Source organism: Salvelinus alpinus, chromosome 15, assembly GCF_045679555.1.
Source record: "Salvelinus alpinus chromosome 15, SLU_Salpinus.1, whole genome shotgun sequence".
Lineage (NCBI taxonomy): Eukaryota > Metazoa > Chordata > Actinopteri > Salmoniformes > Salmonidae > Salvelinus > Salvelinus alpinus.
This window is the reverse complement of record NC_092100.1, coordinates 17901683-17927813: the sequence shown is the minus strand read 5'-3', so window position 1 is coordinate 17927813 and position 26131 is coordinate 17901683. Positions and strand designations below refer to the sequence as shown.

The 26131-nt window shown below is 42.3% G+C and overlaps 1 protein-coding gene across 4 annotated transcripts in view; it reads right to left on the bottom strand.

Annotated features, from left to right (window-relative positions):
• Positions 1-26131, bottom strand: part of pde4cb (phosphodiesterase 4C, cAMP-specific b) — a 142423-nt gene that overhangs the window by 34821 nt on the left and 81471 nt on the right. Inside the window, exon 1 of one of the 4 annotated variants that reach the window (XM_071344331.1) lies at positions 23298-24449. The exons of 2 other annotated variants lie outside the window; for them this stretch is intronic. In XM_071344331.1, coding sequence (XP_071200432.1) covers positions 23298-23383 — 86 coding nt within the window. In that variant the 5' untranslated portion in view covers positions 23384-24449. Of the gene's footprint in view, positions 1-13951; positions 15066-23297; positions 24450-26131 lie in introns of those variants that run through there. One more of the 4 variants, XM_071344330.1, reaches the window with a different exon arrangement.

The following is a 26131-nucleotide window of genomic DNA, read 5'->3' as shown; positions in this document are numbered from 1 at the left end:
ACTGTAAATATTAATGCAGGGCAGGCTGCTGTTTGACAACATCGAACAGCATTTAGTTTTCCTCTTTTGGAGAGAAAAATAAAATATTAAAAAGTTAAAAAGCTCAATTGTGATAAAATACTCACGGTGCCCTATAGATGTACTGTAAAAGACTGCACAGACACAACATGCAGTATGGGGAACCAGACTACTCTAATGTCATGCCACTGCAGTCTCATCACCTGGGAATGTCTGTGGGAAATACTGTTTTTTAACTGATAAACATGCCTCTCACTCATCATTGGAAAAAAACTGAAATAACCCCAAAAACAGCTCACAAGTGAAACAAAAGTCACCTATTAAAACTGAAAAGCACGTCATTCAAATGACATGTTAATGTTTGAGTAAATTACCAGAGCCTGCACCTTGGGGAGGTCAGAGTGTACTAATGGACTGTGGCTAAACTCCTTTCCAGCTGCAGACAGCTTCTCGTCTCTGGAATCTCGCAACAACGTTCCCACTTCCATAAACAATACAGTGTGGTGGACAAAGTAGCATATTTTTCCAAGAAAACAGGCTGAAAATAAATAGGGGCTAAGCTCAATAAATGACACCAGGAAATACCTGGGTTTATCAGACTGAGTGGGAAGACAAGTGTTCAAATCAGTGGTATTCATACGGTTAGTTACCTCTACTGGAAACGGAATGGGCTTCCGAGTGTCCGGTAGCACAATCTATTGGGGACAGAAATAACAGATCACTGTGCCAGTCAGTGCATGTTCCCCAGCACAGTGCATGTTCCCCAGCACAGTGCATGTTCCCCAGCACAGCACAGAGCAATGTGACCACTGTTTAAAATACAGTTGAAGTCGGACATTTACATACACCTTAGCCAAATACATTTCAACTCAGTTTTTCACAATTCCTGACATTTGATCCTAGTAAAAATTCTCTGTCTTAGGTCAGTTAGGATCACCACTTAACTTTAAGAATGTGAAATGTCAGAATAATAGCAGAGAGAATTATTTATTTCAGCTTTTATTTTTTACATCACATTCCAAGTGGGTCTGAAGTTTACATACTCAATTAGTATTTAGTAGCATTGCCTTTAAATTGTTTAACTTGGGTCAAACGTTTCAGGTAGCCTTCCACAAGCGTCCCACAATAAGTTGGGTGAATTTTGGCCCATTCCTCCTGACAAAGCTGGAGTAACTGAGTCAGGTTTGTAGGCCTCCTTGCTCGCACACGCTTTTTCAGTTCTGCCCACAGAGGATTGAGGTCAGGGCTTTGTGATGGCCACTCCAAAACCTTGACTTTGTTGTCCTTAAGCCATTTTGCCACAACTTTGGAAGTATGCTTGGGGTCATTGTCCATTTGGAAGACCCATTTGCGACCAAGCTTTAACTTCCTGACTGACGTCTTGAGATGTTGCTTCAATATATCCACATAATTTTCCTGCCTCATGTAGCCATCTATTTTGTGAAGTGCACCAGTCCCTCCTGCAGCAAAGCACCCCCACAACATGATGCTGCCACCCCCGTGCTTCACGGTTGGGATGGTGTTCTTTGGCTTGCAAGCCTCCCCCTTTTTCCTCCAAACATAACGATGGTCATTATGGCCAAACAGTTCTATTTATGATTCATCAGACCAGAGGACATTTCTCCAAAAAGTACGATCTTCGTCTTCATGTGCAGTTGCAAACCGTAGTCTGGCTTTTTTATGGTGGTTTTGGAGCAGTGGCTTCTTCCTTGCTGAGCGGCCATTCAGGTTATGTCGATATAGGACTCGTTTTACTGTGGATATAGATACTTTGTACCCGTTTCCTCCAGCATCTTCACAGGGTCCTTTGCTGTTGTTCTAGGATTGATTTGCACTTTTTGCACCAAAGTACGTTCATCTCTAGGAGACAGAACGCGTCTCCTTCCTGAGCGGTATGACGGCTGCATGGTCCCATGGAGTTTATGCTTGCATACTATTGTTTGTACAGATGAACGTGGTACCTTCAGGCGTTTGGAAATTGATCCCAAGGATGAACCAGACTTGTGGTCTACAATTCTTTTTTCCTGAGGTCCTGGCTGATTTCTTTTGATTTTCCCATGATGTCAAGCAAAGAGGCACTGAGTTTGAAGGATAGGCTTTGAAATACATTCACAGGTACACCTCCAATTGACTCAATTTATGTCAATTAGCCTATCAGAAGCTTCTAAAGCCATGACATCATTTTATGGAATTTTCCAAGCTGTTTAAAGGCGCAGTCAACTTAGTGTATGTAAACTTCTGACCCACTGGAATTGTGATACAGTGAATTAGTGAAATAATCTGTCTGTAAACAATTGTTGGAAAAATGACGGAAAAATGACTTGTGTCATGTGTAACGGATGTGAAATGGCTAGCTAGTTAGCGGGTACGCGCTAATAGCGTTTCAATCAGTTACGTCACTTGCTCTGAAACCTAGAAGTAGTGGTTCCCCTTGCTCTGCAAGAACCGCGGCCTTTGTGGAGCGATGGGTAACGATGCTTCGTGGGCGACCGTTGTTGATGTGTGCAGAGGGTCCCTGGTTCGCGCCCGGGTCGGGGCGAGGGGACGCCATAAAGTTATACTGTTACATTGATGCTGTTGACCCGGATCACTGGTTGCTGCGGAAAAGGAGGAGGTTGAAAGGGGGGTGAGTGTAACGGATGTGAAATGGCTAGCTAGTTAGCGGGTACGCGCTAATAGCGTTTCAATCAGTTACGTCACTTGCTCTGAAACCTAGAAGTAGTGGTTCCCCTTGCTCTGCAAAGGCCGCGGCTTTTGTGGAGCGATGGGTAACGATGCTTCGTGGGTGACTGTTGTGTGCAGAGGGTCCCTGGTTCCCAGAGGGTCCCTGGTTCGCGTGTCGGGGCGAGGGGACGGTCTAAAGTTATACTGTTACACATGCACAAAGTAGATGTCCTAACCGACTTGCCAAAACTATAGTTTATTAACAAGAAATTTGTGGAGTGGTAGAAAAACGTGTTTTAATGACCCCAACCTAAGTGTATGTAAACTTACGACTTCAACTGTATATCTGGAATTCCAGCCAGACAACAGGTAATACAAGTTTGTACCTCTATTTCAGATGTTACACAGTCGTTTCCCTCTTACAACATGGAGAATATGTATCGTGTAATTACTTGACACACAAATATTAAACCAATCGTGCCATTCTGCTGAATAGACCTTGTTAATCAATCATCTCTTATTACAGTATGTTGGGTGTTCTAAGAAGTTCTATGAGATGTTCTGTGTATGTATCACAAAGGTCACAGGCAGGTCATGAGGTAGACAGGTGCATCATAACTGGTGGTGGTGACCTTGGTATTGTCATTTTTCTCAGGCTCTGATGTCAGTCGGTTTCTCCTCTCCCTTCTCTTCGAGTCTGAACTACAGTCAGAACTCATGTATATCACTGTGGCACACTAGCCATCTGGGGAGACCACCGGCACACACACAGGCAGGCGATCACACACACACACACACACACACACACACACACACACACACACACACACACACACACACACACACACACACACACACACACACACACACACACACACACACACACTTAGTGCCTACTAATTACTAAAAGACTATCCTATACTGAACAGGATCTGTGTCATTGATACGTCATCTGGTCTCCGCAAACACAGAAGACAATCCTCCACGTTTCCTTTCCTCTACAGAGTAAATTCAAAGAAGCCTTCAGGTCGATGTCATTCAGATAAAGAATAGACATTTACGTCTCAAGCTAATAAAAAGCAGTCAGGACCAATGTTCCTGCTAAGCTGCGGGTGGGCGCCCAGCTCCCCCGAGACTGCCGCGAAGCAGAAGAAAGATCAGCCGGGGCAGAGAAGCACGAGATTGAACTTCACTCAACTTTCTAAAGTGTTCTCCCTTAGTTAACACTATCAACGTTTCCCTTTACTGTGGAAATTGTGATCGAATCAATGCAATATTAGCCACTTTCAACGCAACATACCGAAACAAAAAGAACTATGTAAGAGATTTTGTTGTAGGTAGAATGCATCGGAGTATGATTATTTTGCATTGAGAGAGAAGACTGGTGCGCCATAACCAACCAGAGCTGCAGTAGGCCTATATGCAAATAGACCATTGTCATATGGATCTGTGCCATTCACTTTGAACTGGACTATGTTTACAGCATGAGTGGTGGTGAGTAGATGCGCTTGTTTTGAGATCAAAGTGAGAGCTACATGTAGTGACTTGTGCTCATATGTAATAATGTCAAGCCCTGCATGTTTTTTTCCATGTAGGCTGAACGACAGAACAGCTATTTCCATGCTACAATGTTATGGGATTCATTTTCTTCATAGTTTTTGATGGTAGGCCACTGGTATGCCTACATCATGATCAGATAGCCACAGTAGCTTTCTTGGCCACTGTTAAAACTGTAATTTAAAGCTGGTACATCCTCAGTGTTCACAGTAAATGCACGCCGGAAGTTGCACAGAATTTTCACAATGTTCAAATTTGCGCTCACCAGACCTGAAATTTAGAAAATATTATAGGGAACATTGTTCAGGACCCATGTGCAGATGACTAGAGAAAACTTGTCAGTCAGTATGGATCCAACCTCAGCCACTGAAAATGTGGGTTTGGTGACCCCCTTCGTTCCTGCCCAGACCGGAGCGAGGCCTGTCTCCTGCAATTGACACCAGCTGGGCAGCGCTGCGGTGTTCATGGGAACCCCAGAGATCTGAAGGGACCTTTACTTTTATTCCGTGCCAGAGACAGATGTTATTGCCAACAGAGTGGGCTTCCAGAGGATGACACAGCGCCTGGAGTCAAAAGTCATATCTCCCCCCTCCTGTTTTTTTTCCGCATGGGGGGGCCTCGCCGACCTATGACAATCAAAGTGTGTGTGTGTGTGTGTGTGTGTGTGTGTGTGTGTGTGTGTGTGTGTGTGTGTTTGTCTCTGCGATGTTCCTGGGGGCCTGGAAGCAGAGAAAGTTGGAAAACAGAGGATTGGACCTTTTTTGGTGTGTGTGTGTTCCTGGTGATGCATAAACTCTGTGTATTGGTTGGAAAGGGGTCACCTGGTTTGGGAAGGGGGATGTTAGTGTTGCACCCCCCACACCATTGTGCTTGACCTGACACCCGCAGCAGAAGCTAGTTAAGGACCATGCCACCTCCACCTTACCCTGCACCCTTGACCCACTACAATTCGCATACCGCCCCAACAGATCCACGGATGACACAATCACCGTTGCACTGCACACTGCCCTATCCCACCTAGACAAGAGAAATGCCTATGTAAAAATCCTGTTCATTGACTACAGCTCAGCCTTCAACTCCAAGCTCATCCTAAACTCAGGGGCCTGGGTTTGAACCCCTCCCTGTTCAACTGGGTCCTACACTTCCTGATGGGCCAACCCCAAGTGGTGAAGGTAGACAACAGCACCTCCGCCTCGCTGATCCTCAACACATGGGCCCCACACATATCTCCCTTAATCATCAAGTTCTGACAAGTCAACAATGGTAGGCCTGATTACCAATAATGACGAGACATCCTACAAGGAGGTGAGAGCCCTGGCAGAGGGGTGCCAAGAAAATAATCTCTCTCTCTCAACATCAGCGTTGTACGAGATCTTCAGATTCTTGGCAATTTCTTGCATGGAATAGCCTTCATTTCTCAGAACAAGAATAGACTAACGAGTTTCTGAAAAAAGTTATTTGTTTCTGGCCATTTTTAGCCTGTAATCGAACCCACAAATGCTGATGCTCCAGATACTCAACTAGTCTAAAGAAGGCCAGTTGTATTGCTTCTTTAAATCAGGACAACAGTTTTCAGCTGTGCTAACATAATTGAAAAAGGGTTTTCTAATGATCAATTAGCCTTTTAAAATTATAAACTTGGATTAGCTAACACAACATGCCATTGGAACACAGGAGTGATGGTTGCTGATAATGGGCCTCTGTACGCCTATGTAGATATTCCATTAAAAAAAAAAAAATCTGCTGTTTCCAGCTACAATAGTCATTTACAACATTAACAATGTCTACACTGTATTTCTAATCAATTTGATGTTATTTTAAAATGGACAAAAAAAGTTTGCTTTTCTTTCAAACACTATTTGGAAAGTATTCAGGCCCCTTGACTTTTTCCACATTTTGATACGTTACAGCCTTATTATAAAATGTATTAAATCGTTTTTTTCCTCTCATAAAGCTACACACAATACCCCATAAGCGCAAAGCAAAAACAGGTTCAGAGAATTCTGCTAAAAAAAAACACGGGTCTAAATACTTTGCGAATGCACTCTATCTATCTATCTATCTATCTATCTAATATATATATATATATATAATTATGTGCATATTGTTTTGTATTGTATGGTATTATTACTGCACTGTTTGAGCTAAAAACATAAGCATTTCGCTGCACCTGTGATAACATCTGTAAATCTGTGTATGGGACCAATAAACTTGGATTTGATTTGATGCACCACCAAAAACAAGAAACAAGAATGTCTTTGAAACTGCAGATCTAAACACAGCTTACTCATGAAGACAAAGCATCAGAGCTAACAGACTATTCCTTGGAGGTCCTACGTACCAGTCTAGAGTAAAGTATTGCAACACTTACCATCAAACCTGGGTCAAACACAATGTCAAACACTCAATGTATTCACTTCATTTAGGTTGAGCTTTGCACTTTGAGACTCTTTGTTTGGTTCCATTGTACCATAGCTGGCTTTATACGGTCAGATGTAGATCGAGAAAACATATTTTTCTTCATCCAGTAAGTTCCTTTTCAAAATAGCTGACCAACATCAGTGTACTATAATTACCTTTGGTTTGAAAGCAATGGGATATGATGTAGATTTCACAGCTTGTTAAAGATGAGGAGATTGCTCGAGTGCATAAATACCCCAGCTAATCCAGTTGTGCCATTTTCTTTTGTCTATTCAATTCAGTCCAATTCAACCCGACTGTATGAACAGATATGGTCCAGCCTTCTAGTCTTTACAGGCTTTCTTCAGGCTGCCAAGAGAATAGGTGATCTTAGTTATCTCAGGGTTGTGACAAAATATTGAGAACTTTTCAATACAAATGCCATGGTTAACGTTTGCTGTCCTTTGTAAATTAGCCTACATAGAGTTCTTTACACTGTATGCTCTTGTACCAAGTCTAGCCAAAGTTGTTTTAGATAGAAATTGTCAGTAGCCTCTCTCATCTGGGCTAGCATCTGGTGCATTATCTGTGTCATTCTGGATACTGGTATTGGTTCCAAACATGTTATACAAAGTTATTTATCGAACAAAATTAAATCCCACAACATAATACATTCACTGTGTATCAATTCTTACAGGGTGACCAAAAGTGGGAAATGTGTACAACAACATATAATACAGCCGTGAGTATATGTTTTCTAAATATAGCCCTTGAGGAGAAGTCATTGCACAAGAAGAAACATGGAGTCAACAGAGCCAAGTCTGTTGATTATTTCTCTCTGAGCCCTGGCCTAATGGTGGGGAGCGACTCTCCAAACACCACAGCTTGACTCGCTGTCAACAGGGTTAGAGAGACACACATTTACTGGACATAATACAGAGAGCTTACCACATGTAGTTCTGAAGTTCATGAGATATACATGTTCATGTGTGTGTGTATGACACACGCATATGCATGCACGGTGCACACACACAAATAAATGTCGCTGATACCAGAGCAATATTACTTCGGGACTTTTTAACTGGCTTGACCAAATGGATTAAGAATACTATGTGAAGCAAATATAAATCTAATAACCATTGTAATCCAGATAAGCATTTTAAAATAATGTGAGCGTTCAACTGCTTAAAATATTACATGTTTAGCATGTAAGTTGGTTAGGGCACAGCTGAACCAAAAATGTATGTACCACTTGAGCCAATAAGATAATAAAACCCATATTATAGCACATGAATCATAAATAAACTTCTTTAAGACGTCAGTAGTAGGTTCACTTTTGGAAAGATCTCCAAAGCAAAGCTAAAAGATAGGTCTAATTTGCTTTTGTCCACTGTCAACTGACTATTTTGTTCCGTGTTCTGGCTGAACAGTTATGGGAAAACTAAGCCTCTGCTCTGTACCAGCAAACAAGAATCAGAGGTCAAAAATGTAATCTATGAAAACCGCTTAAAAAATAAACAGGATGTTTACATGAAGAGTGCCAGTGTAGGGGGAACAGACGACTGGGAGAGGCAGATAAGCTACTGTGGTGGAGCCAGTAGTAGGCCCTGTTCAGGCCTGTCAATAGAGACGGCTACAACCCAACGGCTGTATACTTCAATCATCTTACACTGGCTAACGGTCTAGTGTGGAACCTGCCTCTCGTGGTCTTACTTTCACCCCCTCCAAGTGGAAATAATTCCCCTGAAAAAGGGCCTGTTGACAGTGGAAGGTAACAAGTACAGGCTCTTTAAAGAAGTGCATTTTAACTAACCAGAAAGAGGGTGTACTTGATTTTCATGCCATTCCGAGAATAATCATTCCATCTGAGGAAGTATGTTGATCACCGATCAGTAGCACCCATCTGCTTTTGTTTGCTGTAACACTCTGACACAAACATCAGCTGCAACTCGTGACTACTTACTATGATACCATCAGCTCTGCCACGACCTAGGGAGGAGACAAAAAGCCATGAAACTGAATGAAGTGTCATGAAAAATGTGGTATTCCAGAACATGCGTTTTCCCAACAGAAAAGGAAAAATCACACTGCTGCTACAGTACCTCACAGTCCAACCAATGTCCATCAAATCAAGAATAAACAGGATCTACGAGAGATAGTCAGCCATTCTTGAAGGAGAAGGGAACTTTCGTTTTTTTTACAACCAAATCTCTCTTTTTGATGTAATTGGGTTCTTATAAACTGGGTGGTTTGAGCTCTGAATGCTGATTGGCTGACAGACGTGGTATATTAGACTGTATACCACGGGGATGACAAAACATTTATTTTTACAGCTCTAATTACGTTGGTAATCAGTTTATAATAGCAATCAGGCACTTCAGGGGTTTGTGAAATATGGCCAATATACCGCGTTGCGTCGTGCATAAGAATACCCTTTAGCTGTTGTATATTGGCCATATACACCACACCCCTCTGGCCTAATTGCTTAATTATAGAAGGATCCAGACACTTTTTTTGTGATTTCACTAGATTTTGATTAACGTACCCACAACCAGTGATTCATTTCCTCATCCTCGTTGTGTAGTACGGGGGCTCTGAAAAAACATGAACAAAGGTTCCAAAAACACCCAAATATGTCCTTTCAGAAATGGAAAACTCTCAGTATAGTGATGCAGGTCTTCAGATGTTGTACACATGAAATTGTGTCATTCCAAACTTCATCCTCAACGTTATATTCCATTTTGTTGTGACTCAAGTGGTATCTCTACGTCCAGTCTACAGGTAACTGCCAAAATAAAGGAACACTTGACTAAAAGAGGGACACAAAGTATATTGAAAGCAGGTGCTTCCACCCAGGAAGTTGGAGACACTTGTAGAATCTACACTTAGGTGCATTGAAGCTGTTCTGGTGGCTCGTGGTAGCCCAACCCCCTATTAACACAATTTATGTTGGTGTTTCCCTTTTATGGCAGTTACCTGTAACAGCATGCTACACAGAGAATGGAACAGCTGGATAGGGAAACTGCTCAAATCGCACAAAATTGAATTTAACATTGCGGATAAAGTTTGGAATGACACAATTTAATGTGTACAACATCTAAAGACCTGCATCACTTTACTGAGAGTGTTTGCATTTGTAAAAAAAAATAAAAATAATAACAATAAATCAGAGCCCCTGCACCGTACAACAAGGATGAAGAAATTAATCAATGGTTGCGATAAGTTTCTCAAAAACAAGTGAAATTGCAAAAAAAGTGTCTGGACCATTCTATAACATGCCATTTACATCAAAAATAGAGATTTGGTTGTAAAAAGTCAAACTTCTCTTTTAACCAATTATATGTGGGTTTTGATGTGCGCTTGGGGTTATTGGCTTGCTGGAAGATCCACTTGTGGCCAAGTTTCAGCTTCCTGGCAGAGGCAACCAAATTTTTGGCTAAAATATCCTGGTACTGGGTAAAATGTATGATGTCGTTGACCGTTCTCATTTAGACGCCAAACCCACCACTGGTGTGCGTGGCCAAAGAGATGTATTTTCATGACCAAAGCACCGGTTCCAATCCAAGTGCCAATGCCATTTAGCAAACTCCAGGCATTTACATTTGTTGGATGACATGAAGATAAGCTCTTTGGCCAGGCACACCAGTGTTGAATTAAATAAATTGAATAAATTGTTGCCAGTAATACAGTTACAGTCATTACCCCGCTTGATAACATGAAAACACACTAACCAGCTCCGGTGGGGCGAGTTAACTGTTCAGAGCGAAATGTTTTTTTCATTTGTGTCTGAAAATAGCTAGCAAGCTAGCCAACGTTAGCCAGTTAGCTTGGGTGCTTGACTGTCATTGTGAGGTCAGAACACTCAGATCAACCCTACTCGTCGACCAGAACGTCCAGTGTGCGCTCTGAACTCTCCGAGAGCGAAAGAAACGGTTTGAATTTCAAAACGAAGAACCTGACAACGCTCTGAAATGCCCTGAGAGCGAACAAGCCAGAGTTACACTCAGATACAACAAACACACTTCGGGGTAGAACGAGTTGACAATGTAATAAGACTATAAAACTTTAAGGTTTTATTCTATTCAATACCTTTTCCAAGTGAAAATAGGATATTCCAATGTTCTGATTTGACTGGTGTTGATGTGAATGGGTTTCAGCTATAGGAACAGGACTTTGGTGACTAACATCAGTAGGTCGGACTCATCCTATTGATTATGCTGGGTACGGGACGTTGGGAACTGATTAGCACTAACATGGAAACTCTTAATTTAATGACACACCATGCAAGGATGAGGTGTTTGTCATTAACTTGAATGGTTAAGGGTTGATACATGGATTAGAGCACTCAGGTCATAAACTAATGCAGCCCTGTCAGAAACCTGCAGCCCTTTTGCCATCAGTTACATTGATAAGTAGACCCCCTTAACCCTGTACTCAGAATAGACACACACACACTCGTTCACCCCCCCCCACACACACACACACTCTCTGTGTCCTGACAGCTGAGTGATTAGGGACCCAGGTCTTTTTTTGGCCCTTGACATCGACCCCTGAATCCAACCCACGTATACCATCCATTGAACGACCACAATTAGATAGGCAGGGCTCGCCGTGGAACAAACAAGCTCAGTGGAGCAGGGGTGCTACTCTCCTCTAACAATGCTCATATGGCTTTAATAGGTGCCTTTCAATTAATAAGTGATGGAGCCCTGGTGTGAGGCAGGTTCCTCCACTTCCTCCTCACATCAAGACTTTGCAGCCAATAAGAGGAGGACTGAGGCCTGATGACGTCCTCGTCACATGTGCCTGGTGTCTCTTAGGAAGGAAACATAAAAGTGTCTGTCCCTTTTCTATGACAATGTTTGTTTGATGAGACTGATAAAGGCTGCATGTTTCGATATCTTTGGGGATGATGGGTAGAGAGAGATGACTGGGCTGCAGTAGCTAATGTGTGTTGTATTCTCATATGCACACACACACACAAACTTTCTCTCATTCGCACTGTCATCGACCACAGAGGCAGAGGTGCCTGAGCACGGCTGTGTGTTGAAGTCACCAGTGGTTTCGAGTCGTTGCAGATCAACTAGCACAGTGTGGCTTAATGGACACCAGATAAGACCACTTCACAGGCTTTAACTCCATCAGCATGGGGCTTTGTTTGCTACCCAATTAACACAGTTCTTGTTATTTTATGCAAAAAGGAACTGGGGGTCCCTATTCTATCAAAACCAGGGAGCAGGTTGCTGGGATGAGTCACAACAGAATAATGATTTTAGAGGAGAACAAAAGAAAACTTGATATCTTATTAGAATGTATTTTATTTTATATAAACTAAGGTATTAGTTTGAACTGAGTAGAGTCCTCAGTCAAGAAGATAAAGGGTATTGAAATAATGCCATTGAAATAATGAATCCAAGTCTTTAATATACAGTCTCTCCAAAATGAATTTAAACATGTTTTTACCTTCCGGTCTATGCCTTCTTTGTTTGGGGGTTGTACAAAATGTCTGTTTATACAGCATATTCTGCCTCTACTTAAAAAAAACTCAAACAGACGTAACACAACCAACAACAAATACAAAAACAAACTGCCCTTTGAGATTCTAAGGGGGCAGGGCTTTGTGCAACATCTCCAAATATGTTGAAATTGGTTCGGGCCCAGGAGCAAATTGGGCAAGCTACTGTAGAACCACACAGGGTCATAGGTCAAACTCATATTATTGTCTGTCTGATAGCTTTCTAGGAGAGGCGGTTTCACCGGGTCACATATACTCTCTGTGACTCAGACTGCCGTTGGAATAAGCTGCTGCACGTACATGGGAAATTTCACAAGAGCCTAGTCACAAACGCACGTGGACTTGTGTCTGACAACACCTCACTTCTAATTTCAGTTACCTATGCCAGCCTGCTAATAATATCCAGACTTGTTTATGCTTATCATATCATAAGGTTTTCAGTCCATCATTTGGTCATCCACGTCATTGAGGTCTAGCAGGAAGCAGCACATTATGAAAAGGTAGTCAAATGGTTTTCATCTGAATCACGTGAGCTCTGAGCTGCCTGGTCATTATGGGATGCATCTAATAACACCACACATTACTCATCACACCGGGTTAAATTTACTAAAGAACTCGGTATTGTTCATAGTCTAACCAAAACATAATCATACAGTCATGCAATATTCTTATACTTCAGTATAAGTACTATCAGTAATAAAACAAGTATTATTAAATACTTGTATTATACTAATGTATGAGATAACTAATATGATCAAGAGATTGTCTGAAAAAAAAGATGGAGAAGGTCCAGGGTGTAGCTAGACACGAGACAATATGACAAAAGACGACACAAGACTAAATGAAACGAGGCGAGGGACGCTTGAAAGAGACTGAACCCAACAAGTGGAAAGGGGGCGGTCCTCTCACACTGACTGACATTCTCGCCACCAGACAAAAAACCTCAAGAGCTGAATTTCCTGTTAGTGTATATCCACAGTATTAACTCTAAATCACCTGCTCCTACTCATGACTTAATTGTGTTAAGCCCAAAGCATTAATATGTAAAGCACAGTACTGATGAGAGGCTAGATAGGAGATTTGAAAGATTATACAGTACTGTAGTTTTCATGTGAACTGTATTAGGCACATACTATATGTTCAATTCATCAGGCCACCACCCCCGGACTATCAATATGTCTGACTCAACGTTCATTAGACTTGAAGAGTTTTGAACACTTGGGGCTGACATTACTTTGTTCCCACGGTGCAGGTGTTTGTCGTCATGCATTTTTAAATACCAGATACAGAATTAGCCACATTTCGTTTTTGCTTCTTTAACGGGAGCACTGAGACTAATGTGGACTCAAGTCCCTGGGTCCAAACTATATAGCTAACATAAATGGTCCCTTTCACGTATTGCCATCTGTTGAGTGTGGTGTGGGCCGTGTGTGTTGATGTGTAAATGCCAGAAGACCCCAGAAGACCCCAGACTTCACCTGTGCTGAGAAGCCATGTGTTCTTCAATAAAATAAACCCTCTGGCTACATCATTCTAGCCTGACAGTCATAGTCTAGTCACAGTCATGGCTATAGCAACGTCACTGACAAACAACCAACCACCAAACCACGTCAGAGAAACTTAAAATAAGTTTCCCACCACTTCTAAGACCCAGCACAGCTCGTGGTAACAATGGTAACACAAAACCAGTACCAAGACAGGAAGAATGAGCAGTGTTAAATTGAAACTGGCCTTAAACATAAGCAGAAATGTGCAACATTTGGGAGAAATAGGCGAGAGGGAAAAATGGTGCATTACCGCCTGCGCTTCTGCACAATGTCAATGGGCCGGTTGACTGCACACAGGGATCCACAGATATTCCCATTCCGCACTTTGAACGACCGGTCCGAGGAAGGGGCCAGGAGTACACAGTTTGTTGGCAAACTCATATTTCTTCCCCCTTTTTTTCTCTGCTCTTTCTACTTCTGCTTTTCTTTGTTTCCTTCCTCTTTTGACAGCTGTGGTTCTCTTGCCACTCTCCTTTCTCGCGACCCTGTTGCTTTCTTCACGCCGCACCTGGCTCCCATTGCCACTCAAATGAATGATATGTCAAACAGAGAGGACCGAAGACGCCGCAACAACAAGAAAAGCCAAAACGGCAAGAGAATCTCAGTGAGAATCTGGGAGAAAGGCTTTGAGGAAAATCCTCCTTGGTATTTCCCGCCAACATTCCTCCTGTCAAAAACATTGAAAAATCCTCCTCTTGAAAAGCTGCTGTGTTTTTTCAAAAAGTCAACATTTTTCTACCGGGGGACATCCTCATACGTGGTTGTGGGAGGGGGAAAAAATGTAATTTTCTTGGATGAGTTTGTCACCCAGTGCATATTCAACAGTTGGCTCAGTTGGTAGAGCATGGCACTTGCAACGCCAGAGTTGTGGGTTCGATTCCCACGTGGGACCAGCTTGAAAAATGTATGTACTCACTCTGGATAATAAAGTCTGCTAAATTATTAAATGTAGAAGCATCAGCTCTCTGTGTGATTAGAACTTAAACCTCCAAGATGGAATTAATTTTCTATCAGGATGCAGGTGAAAATGAAACATGCAGATTAACTAACTTGATTTTGTTCTTTCCATTCCTGTGTCCGGCTCTCACTGTCTATTTTAACAATCTCTGTAGGAAGGCTTGATCAAAGTTCTCACACTCTCCCCCCTGCGTTCTTTATATCTCCTCGTCAATGTCTTCCTCTCCTCCGCATTTTCTAAACTCCGTCTTCCACCACCAAGTCCCAACTCGCTCTGACAACTGTAGCCATCGCAATACGCATGGACGCTCTCGAAAACCCAATAGGTGCGCTTGTGTGCAAGTCTTGCTATATAATGTGTCTTGTGTGTCTGTGTGAGTGATCCCTTCCTGAGCATGTGTGTGTTTGTGTGTGGACCAGTTGAACTGTGAGGTCAGAGAAAACAGGGGCGGTCTCAGAGGCAGCATGGCTCCTGCCCTTTCAGAGTGTCTCCAAGTTTAACTCTTTAAACGCTCTCTGCATTTTAAGAGTTAAACTTGACATTGCTTAGACCCCCCCCAAAACAAATGCAAGAGAGAAAAAGAGAGTGTGACAGTAACACATTGTAGCGCGTCACAATAAAACTGAGAACAGTTTTTACTAAGAAAAGCCTAAATTGAAGACAATGATTGGTTGAGATTAGTATTATGGGGTGTGGCACTACTTGGCTGGAGCTGGCACCCATATATCAGCCCTCACAGGGTAAGATTGCCCACTCCTGTTTTAGCATGTTTGCTAGGTGACAGCTCACATAGCAACATGTCTTGTTCCGAGACTAGCCAATCTCCAAAAGTTCTCTGCCCGGAGCCAAAGCCCAGATCAATACGGTCTAAGGAAGCCGTGGACTGAAATGGCTCATGAGCTCACAGAGCGTCCCTGATGAAATCAGGGGTAAATATTTGTCCACTGAGAAAGATGGCACAGAGCCCGGGTCGACGTGTTGGCAGACATGTGGGAGGGGAAGGGTAAAGGGGAGCCTTTTGAACATCAAGGACGTTACCCACAGAGAGGTAGGTGAGGAGGACCACGAGGCCATAAGGGGGAAGAAGGGGATGTTACAACATTTCCTGTACCCCGTATTGGCTGTACCATTCATGGGCCCCACACACGCCTCAAAACACAGGTTTTTACAATGAGAGGATGCATGCTGTCAAAGAAAGAAAGAAAAATTCTTCCTGAGAGCACTCACATAACCCAATGTGAAAACAGTTAAAAAAATGTAAATACATACGTTGGAGTATAGTGTATAGTCGTTACTTTCTCCCCTTCAGTCACAGCAGCAGGGTTATGTTCATAAGGCATCAAACAGAAGAAAACTGACAGGGTGACACTAGCTGGTCATGTCCACGCTCATTTTCAGTGCCTAATGAAATAAAAAAATACAGGTAAATGACCTCTAAACCCTTTCTGGGAACTTCCAAAGCGAAATGTTTTCTATCGTTTTCCATACAGTGCCTAATGAACGCAACCCAGGTAAATGACCTCTGACCCTCTCTGGGAATGAGGATAACATGAATCTGTCACACACACACCAATGACAGGCATACTGCGATTAAAATATACTGAACAAAAATATAAACACAACATGTAAAGTGTTGGTCCCATATTTCATGAGTTGAATAAAAGACCCCAGAAATGTTCCATGTGCACAAAAATATTATTTCTCTCAAAATGTTGTTTACAAATTTGTTTACATCCCTTTTGGTGAGCATTTCTCCTTTTCCAAGATAATCCATCTCTCCGACAGGCGTGGCACATCAAGAAGCTGATTAAACAGCATGATCATTACACAGGTGCACCTTGTGCTAGGGACAATAAAAGGCCACTTTAAAACGTGCATTTTTTTCACACAACACAATGCCACAGATGTTTTGAGGGAGCGTGCAGTTGGCATGCTGACTGCAGGAATGTCCACCAGAGCTGTTGCCAGAGAATTTTATGTTAACTTTTCTACCATCAGCCGCCTCCATCAGCCGTCTTAGGGAATTTGGCAATACGTCTATACTGTGGGTTTGCACAATCAAAGAATTCAGGCACAAATTGTCAGAAAGCGTCTCAGGGAAGCTCATCTGTGTGCTCGTCATCCTCACCAGAGTCTTGACCTGACTGCAGTTCAGCCGTCACAGCGAACTTCAGTGGGCAAATGCTCACTTTCGATGGCCACTGGCACGCTGGAGAAATGTGCTCTTCATAGATTAATACCGGTTTCAACTGTACCGGGCAGATGGCAGACAGTGTGTATGGCGTCGTTTGGGCAAGCTACGGACAACGAACATCTGCATTTTATCGATGGCAATTTCAACGCACAGAGATACCGTGACAAGATCCTGAGGCCCATCGTTGTGCCATTCATCTGCCGCCATCACCTCATGTTTCAGCACAATTTCTGGAAGCTGAAAAAGTTCCAGATCTTCCTGCATACTCACCACAGATTTCACCTATTGAGCATGTTTGAGATGTTTATATTTTTGTTCAGTGTAGAATTGCCCTGTCTGCAATCGCACTGGTGATAGCAGCCATCTTGGGAAGACCGGGGGAGAACATTACAATTAAAAAAACAAGTGCAGAGCGGAGTATCTCCCCCCCAAAAAGTTTCAAAGCTAATACCATAAAGCCCTACAGGGTTCAACTCAACAATCAAATCAGGACAGGGTTTAAATCAATTCAATCATCTCTGGATTGACTGAATTGAAATGGAATTGGTCCCAACACTGAAGTCCTGACAGCACTAAGGATAATAATATTCCAGTTAGGAGGACTGTTAAAGGCATCTTAATGATCTGGACAATCTATGACAGACAAGGGCATACATACTGTACATCGGACCCTCGGATCATTGCGCAACGTGCCTGACAAACGTGCTGGGTCATAAAAAAGACAGTGGGCTGGGTGGCTTAGGCACTAAGAATGTGCCTCAGTACCATGCTGCGTTCCCCTCCCCTGTGAGCAACCATATCCAGAGCAGAGTGTTCCCCGCAGCACTGTCCCCCTCTGGGGCCTGGCTGGAGTGTCAAGTTTGAAATGTTTTATGACAAAGACAAATTATTAAAGGCTTATCATTTGCACTTATCTTCTTCCACTGATGGTGAACACAGGTCTATTTGGTACTGCATCACTGACTTTCTAACACCCTCACGTGGCGATCAATTCATAATTCAAACATTGTACCTAAATATGAAATGTGTAAACTATTTACATTATGTTGTAAGAAAAGCATATTATCATTCTCAGAAATGTGGTTCATTTTAGAGAGTAAAGATAAAGTTAATCCACTATTTGTTAGTTCCCCAAACTTAAGAAACTGTAAATGTTTCCAAAACCATTTCTGTTGAGTAGCCGACAGCAGAAGTTTTAAAACCATACATGTAGTCTAAAAACCTAATGACTCTTTCCATACACAAGTATATGTTACAGATCTATAGCAGAGTGGCAAATGTAAACACTCAGTTGAATTGATGGTATTCCCCTGAGATTCTGCCTTTCAAAACATCTCAAAACCTCCTTGGAATTAACTGAACAAATTTGTTCATGTGAAACATGAACCAAGAGGCTTTATCCAGTAGATGTCACTTCATACCGCGATACTAAACCGAAACTATATTCAATCCACACCAACCATCTCGTAACCTCCTCCTGACACACTATTCCTTCCCCCTTCCCCTTCTGAAACATGAAAATTAAAGATGAATATAATATACAAAATAAGAGCAATATGTAAGAGTCACCCTTTTGCCAGTCCTTCAATTGGAAGGCCTTGAGATGTGGTTACATTAAGGATGTATGACCAGCTACTACAAGGGACAGATACAGCACGCAGCAGAACACAAATTAGTCCCAAATGACTGAATCTCCTACAGCCGGGCATGAAGGAATCAATATGATTTTGGGAGGAGGGTGATGGGGAAAGGCAGTCATGCTGAAAACATGGAGCTGGAGTAGTGACGCACATGAGCCACTGTTGCAGCCGCCCTGACGGGGTCTGGGAACTATTCCAGGCTCTGGGGCTTTATTTTAGGGGGACAGACCAGGGCTGTTGTGTCATTGTTGCCATGCTTATCATTCCAGTTCTTTGGGCTGCTTGGGTCTTATTCAGGAGGCACCAACAGGAACTCGTCCAATAAGAATACAGAGTTTTAATTTGGCGTTTCAAAAGGTGTTTTGCTACATTATACTAGGGCCGGGACGATACCAGTATCGCGATACTCATTAGTATTGTGGCAAGGACACAAAACACGAAGCGAATTTAACTTCTTTAGAAGAACAGCCATATTGTTGCAAACAAACATCATTATGTTATAATCCATCATATTTATTTATTTTCCGAGCTATAGCACACAATATTTTACATACAGTAGGTTGAATTTGGTCTGCTTCGTGATTTCATTTTTGCCATGGAAAAAATATTGCGATAATGTTATCGTCACAGCCCTACATTCTCTCTCTTTGTGGCAAACTAGATTTGAAGCTGCTGTTAGAAACGTGCCTGGCTGATTGAGATATGACAATTCTCTGGTCTAACGGTAATCTCAGTCTGGAGACTCGAGTGCCCAATAACTTCTGACTGACTTGCTTTGTGTATCTCTCAGTGTGGCAGAAGTCAGCAGATCAGATGAAGCATAAAGAGGACAGAATAAATGTGTGGCCAGATTTTCACTATAGAGACACAGTATTAACAAAGCAAGATGTTGAAACTCAAATGTTACATTTTAGTCATTTAGCAGACGCTCTCATCCAGAGTGACTTACAATAATGAGTGGATATATTTTCTTACTGGTCCCCCATGAGAATCGAACCCACATCCCTAGCATTGCAAGCACCGTGCTCTACCAACTGAGCCACACCAACCCAATCCCAAAATACTGCCCATCTGAACTCGAGGGCAGACTAATCTAGTCAGGCCTCTGGTGGTGGTGGGATCTCTGATCAGTGGGTGAGTCACTGGTGACCCCAGCCAACTGTTAACCTGGAGAAGCTAATACCACATTGTGCCACCTCACTCCTAATAGGAGACGGCTGGGTGAAAGCACACACAGTATACGAATATAAACCAGTGTGGAGGGTGGCTCCATAGGACTATCATGTGGCTATTCACACACTCACTCGGACACCCACTCGGACACCCACTCGGACCCACGCACAAATCACACACCCACACAGTGTTCCACTAGAGTGACTCCCACCACCCCCTCCCAGTTGTGACATCAGCAGACAGGGGTGGTGTTATCGATCCTATTCTCCTTTCCCACAGGCTGTTACAGCACAGTGTACAGAGCAGGCAGAGTACACCCGTACACACACACACACACACACACACACACACACACACCAGTGCGCGTGCACACACACAAGTATGCGTGCACACACACAAGTACGCGTGCACACACACAAGCAAACTTTTACCCAGACAGGTATTAAAACAAAAAACATGACAGACAAGCTCACACAGACAGACACATCTGATCTCCAGTCCACACACAGCCCAGCCTGTTCATACTGCAACACCATCCACGCAACACTTTTCTGTGTAGTACAGTTTCTTAATTGTGTACAAGCAATTTTTGGGATCTGTGTTGAAATGTATCTATAGCAGAACAGCAATGATCAAACGCTTGAATACATTTACAGAACTTCTGACCATTTTATTGCCTTAATACCGGACGTGCATATCTTAGACCACCTTTTGCATAACCTTAAATACAAATATTATCAGTGAATAGAATATTCACTGTTGTTTTTCATCAGAAGAGAAGTGTACAATTGATTTCACTGTTTCTGGCACTCAGTAAAACCTAATGCACCCCAGCAGTGTCATAACATGTACAACATATGGAAAGATCTAGGCAACAGGGACTGTCTAATTCTCATGATTTTTTACAATATTGCAGAGAATAAAGTTGTGTTACCTCGAAGTCATCATCTTCAACATTGTGACCTAATACAGCTTTGCTGTGGATTGATATCAGTTGTGTTCCTCCTTTTTATTCACCTTTCCTTATTTATATTGTGGATAGTGTTACTTCAAAACACTATCCACAATATAGTCTACAAAACATTGAGAAAACCTTTGTATTGAAAACAGCATGGAATTGGATTGTGACGATACTGATGAATGAATGCAGCCCACCTTTTTAAAATATATTTTATTATAATATTTGGTGTATGAAATTGTTTGGTGCATAAAATGAGAGTAATTGCCCATAATGCTACATCTTTGGACAGTACTTCTAATTTTGACAATCATGATTTAGTAACTACAAAGAAAATATATTGATCTACTGGGATTTTTTAGTTTTGAGAAGGCATTTATGTATTTACAGTTGAAGTCGGAAGTTTACATACACCTTAGTCAAATACATTTAAACTCAGTTTCACAATTCCTGACATTTGATCCAAGTAAAAATTCTCTGTCTTAGGTCAGTTAGGATCACCACTTTATTTTAAGAATGTGAAATGTCAGAATAATAGTAGAGAGAATGATTTATTTCAGCTTTTCTTTCTTACATCACATTCCCAGTGGGTCAGAAGTTTACATACACTCAATTAGTATTTTGTAGAACTGCCTTTAAATTGTTTTAACTTGGGTCAAACGTTTCAGGTAGCCTTCCACAAGCTTCCCACAATAAGTTGTGAATTTTGTCCCATTCCTCCTGACAAAGCTGGTGTAACTGAGTCAGGTTGTAGGCCTCCTTGCTCGCACACGCTTTTTCAGTTCTGCCCACAGATTTTCTATAGGATTGAGGTCAGGGCTTTGTGATGGCCACTCCAATACCTTGACTTTGTTGTCCTTAAGCCATTTTGCCACAACTTTGGAAGTATGCTTGGGGTCATTGTCCATTTGGAAGACCCATTTGCGACCAAGCTTTAACTTCCTGACTGATGTCTTGAGATGTTTCTTCAATATATTCACATAATTTTCCAACCACATGATGCCATCTATTTGGTGAAGTGCATCAGTCCCTCCTGCAGCAAAGCACCCCCACAACATGATGCTGCCACCCCCGTGCTTAACGGTTGGGATGGTCTTCTTCGGCTTGCAAGCCTCCCCCTTTTTCCTCCAAACATAACGATGGTCATTATGACCAAACAGTTCTATTTATGTTTAATCAGACCAGAGGACATTTCTCCAAAAAGTAGGATCTTTGTCCCCATGTGCAGTTGCAAACCGTAGTCTGGGTTTTTTTCTGGCGATTTTGGAGCAGTGGCTTCTTCTTTGCTGAGCGACCTTTCAGGTTATGTCGATATAGGACTCGTTTTACTGTGGATATAGATACTTTTGTACCCGTTTCCTCCAGCATCTTCAAAGTTCCTTTGCTGTTGTTCTGGGATTGATTTGCACTTTTCGCACCAAAGTACGTTCATCTCTAGGAGACAGAACGAGTCTCCTTCATGAGCGATATGACGGCTGTGTGGTTCCATGGTGTTTACACTTGCGTACTATTGTTTGTACAGATGAACGTGGTACCTTCAGGCATTTGGAAATTGCTCCCAAGGACGACCCAGACTTGTGGAGGTCTAAAAAAGGTTTTTCTGAGGTCTTGGCTGATTTCTTTTGATTTTCCCATGATGTCAAGCAAAGAGGCACTGAGTTTGAAGGTAGGCCTTGAAATACATCCACAGGTACACCTCCAATTGACTCAAATAATGTAATTTAGCCTATCAGAAGCTTCTAAAGCCGTGACATCATTTTCTGGAATTTTCCAAGCTGTTTAAAGGCCCAGTCAACTTAGTGTATGTAAACTTCTGACCCACTGGAATTGTGATATAGTGAATTATAAGTGAAATAATCTGTCTGTAAACAATTGTTGGAAACATTACTTGTGTCATGCACAAAGTAGATGTCCTAACCGACTTGCCAAAACTATAGTTTGTTAACAAGAAATTTGTCGAGTGGTTGAAAAACTAGTTTTAATGACTCCAACCTAAGTGTATGTAAACTTCTGACTTCAACTGTATGTTCTTCTTGTATTTATGTTTTGAGAAGGCAACTACATTTTGAAAACACATGTACTGTTTTGCAAAAGGCCACAGAGTTCTGAATCTTGTGAGCTATGTTTTGAAAATCAACTAAATTGTTCCAAAAAATGCTTGTACGCGATTGAGAAAAATTGTAAAACAAAAACCAAATAAAAAAAACAGTAATTTCTGAAACTGAACATGTTACAATAAATTCAGTTGCTCCATTTAACCCCAAAAAACAGGAAGTCCACTGGGCAAAAGTGTGCCTGTTTGAAAAACTCACTCGCTTCCTCTAAAAGCTGTTGGATAAACTTCTGTAAAGTAATTGTACTGCTTTTACAAACAAAATCATAGCCACAAACATTTTCACACAAGCATCACAGCTACTTTGAAAAGCTAAATCTGCACCTAATACAAACCTGTGCTGTGCAGTCATGTTGTACATGAACCAGAAGGACACAAACACATTTCACTGCACCTAACCCGCTGTATATGACAATAACAAAACATTATGTTTAGTCTGAAACCACAACTGCTTGGATTGAGTTTGAATTGACTGCAAAAAACAAAAGGCCATATAAAAACTTTAAAAAGACTCAAGATAATCACGTAACCCCATACAAGATCCGGTTCTACATACATACCCTAAGCAGGAGTGTCTCCGACCGTGGCTGCTTGGGCCATAGCCAAACAGGCTCCCTTTCCTTGGAAATCGGTGATCTTTGTTCATTGTGGGTCAAAGCTTCTGGCTGCTAGAGTATGACTTGCTGGGCTGACAACGAAAAGAGAGGCTCCACACACCCACAACAGCTGTGAGACGAGCTGGAGCTCAGATGGAGCTCATCCTCACCGAAGGGCTCTCCTGCCAGGGCTGTAGCCACCACATGCTGCTACCGCCTGGGAAGACCCAGGGAGTGGTGGGTGGGTAGGTGGGTGTCCCCCGACCAGCCCCCCAATCACAGGTGTGCTGACCTTTGGGCAGGGAGAGCCAGGTGGAGGGGAAGAAAGGACGCAAGCCCTTCTGACGCACCAGGATACTGGGGTAACTGTAGGTCATGAGAAGGGGAGAGGCTGGAGAAGCAGAAAATATAGGAGTCCCAAGTGCTGTAGGCTACGCAAGTCTCAACAAGACCAGCGGTCTTCAGTCAGTGCTCCAGATAGCTTTCTTGAATAGCTGTATTAGCATTCCATTTTGAGGTTGTCTCTTCTGTTGTCCAAACTCCAGAGACGGATTCTTAAATAGAACTGCTGTAGAAAGTCCTTGAAAGATAAAAATGTCCTCTCTTAAAACAAAGTCTCACAATCCCTCTCTGTCTTTCCATCTGTCTCTACAGAAAGGGGAAATCCTCCATGATCGAGTAACCTTCAGCAATGTGAGAAAGAGAAGGGAATGAGGAACGAGTGAGGAGGAGGGCAGAGCAAGCGTTGACCTCTCTCCGCAGTGTGGGAGAGCTTCCTCCGTCCCCAGAGGTGCTAGCTGTGGGGGCTGCAACCAAGGCCCATACGAGTCCCCACAACCATTTTGAGCTTTTCAGGAGGATATCAACAGTAAAAGTGAAAGAGACTGAAAACACAACCTTTCAGTAAAGAAGGAATTCGATTCAAGAAACTGCGGCAGCATTGGCATCTTCTGAGGAAAGGAAAATCCAAGACTTTGAGTATGCCAGAAGCAGATGGTAAAGTTGGAGATGGTTGCAAAATGGTCAAAAGTATAACTTGCACACCTACCGTATTAAAAAGGCGCATGGAGAAAATGTTTATAGTGAATAGAAAACTCCAGTAAAAAATAAAATTGTTTAAAAGTTTCCTGATACTTTCTGATCTTGTTCTTCTTTGTATGTCTGGACTTGTCAGTTTCTGCTGCTACTGGGTCTCTCTCGATCTCACACTCTCTCCTGGCAGCCCTAGCCTAGTTAAGGCCGACATGTGGGATCGACATGCCTCCCAATGTGGCTTCCTTCCCCCTACAGCTAAGTAATGACATGGTGCATTGTTGGATTCCACGAATAAGGGGTAGCAGGGGGTGAGGGTGCACTCATATGTACTCAGGTGGAGTTTCTAGGTGCACACAGAGACAACACACACACACACAGAGAGAGAGAGAGACAACACACACACTGAAACACACACATGAAAAGCAGACGTAGAGTCTGCACCCAGGGATAAAAAACAGTGATGAAAACATCAGTGGAGGTTTTCAAGCCCTGTAGTTAGGAAATACAAAAGTGGCTTATTTCTCAGGAAACCGCTACCCACAGCATATGCAATGTCACTCTTGCACAAAGACAGTCCACCAACATATGTACATAACACATTTGCTGAATTATTGATGAGACTGTAATTGAGACAGCCTTTTTTACATTGTGCCACAGACAGGCAAGGGCTGGAATAAAAGCCTGCAAACCCAGTAGTTTAGTTTCATAGAACAGGCAAACTCAGGCATGTTGGCTCTGATCGCTCTCACGCTACAGTAGCTGCAGACGCTCAATAAAATGCCACAGTAATCATCATCCACCCTGGATTGGGCTGACAAAGGCCAATGCCCCTGAGCCTTGTACTATACAAAACCTCTGTCTCAACAACAAGAAAACCTACTCCCTGACCTCACCTTTTTCCTAGACACTACACACCTTACAGGTGGCTAGAGTCAAAGGTCAAAGTCTCCGATCTCTTTGCTACCGCACGTTAAGCAGTACCGGAGCGCCAAGTCTGGGACCAAAAGGCACCTGAACAGCTTCTACCCCAAGCCATAAGCCTGCTGAACAGTTAATCAAATGGCTACCTGGACTATTTACATTGACACCCTTCATTATTTATTTATTTATCTTAAATTGTTTTGAACTGACTCTCTTGCACTGGCTATATGTACACTCACTAGACTCTACCCACACATACTACACACACACTCACACATACTACACACTCACACATACACACTACGTTGCTGCTACTCTGTTTATTATATATATATATATATATATATATATATATATATATATATATATATATATATATATACAGTGGGGAGAACAAGTATTTGATACACTGCCGATTTTGCAAGTTTTCCTACTTACAAAGCATGTAGAGGTCTGTAATTTTTATCATAGGTACACTTCAACTGTGAGAGACGGAATCTAAAACAAAAATCCAGAAAATCACATTGTATGATTTTTAAGTAATTAATTTGCATTTTATTGCATGACATAAGTATTTGATCACCTACCAACCAGTAAGAATTCCGGCTCTCACAGACCTGTTAGTTTTTCTTTAAGAAGCCCTCCTGTTCTCCACTCATTACATGTATTAACTGCACCTGTTTGAACTCGTTACCTGTATAAAAGACACCTGTCCACACACTCAATCAAACAGACTCCAACCTCTCCACAATGGCCAAGACCAGAGAGCTGTGTAAGGACATCAGGGATAGAATTGTAGACCTGCACAAGGCTGGGATGGGCTACAGGACAATAGGCAAGCA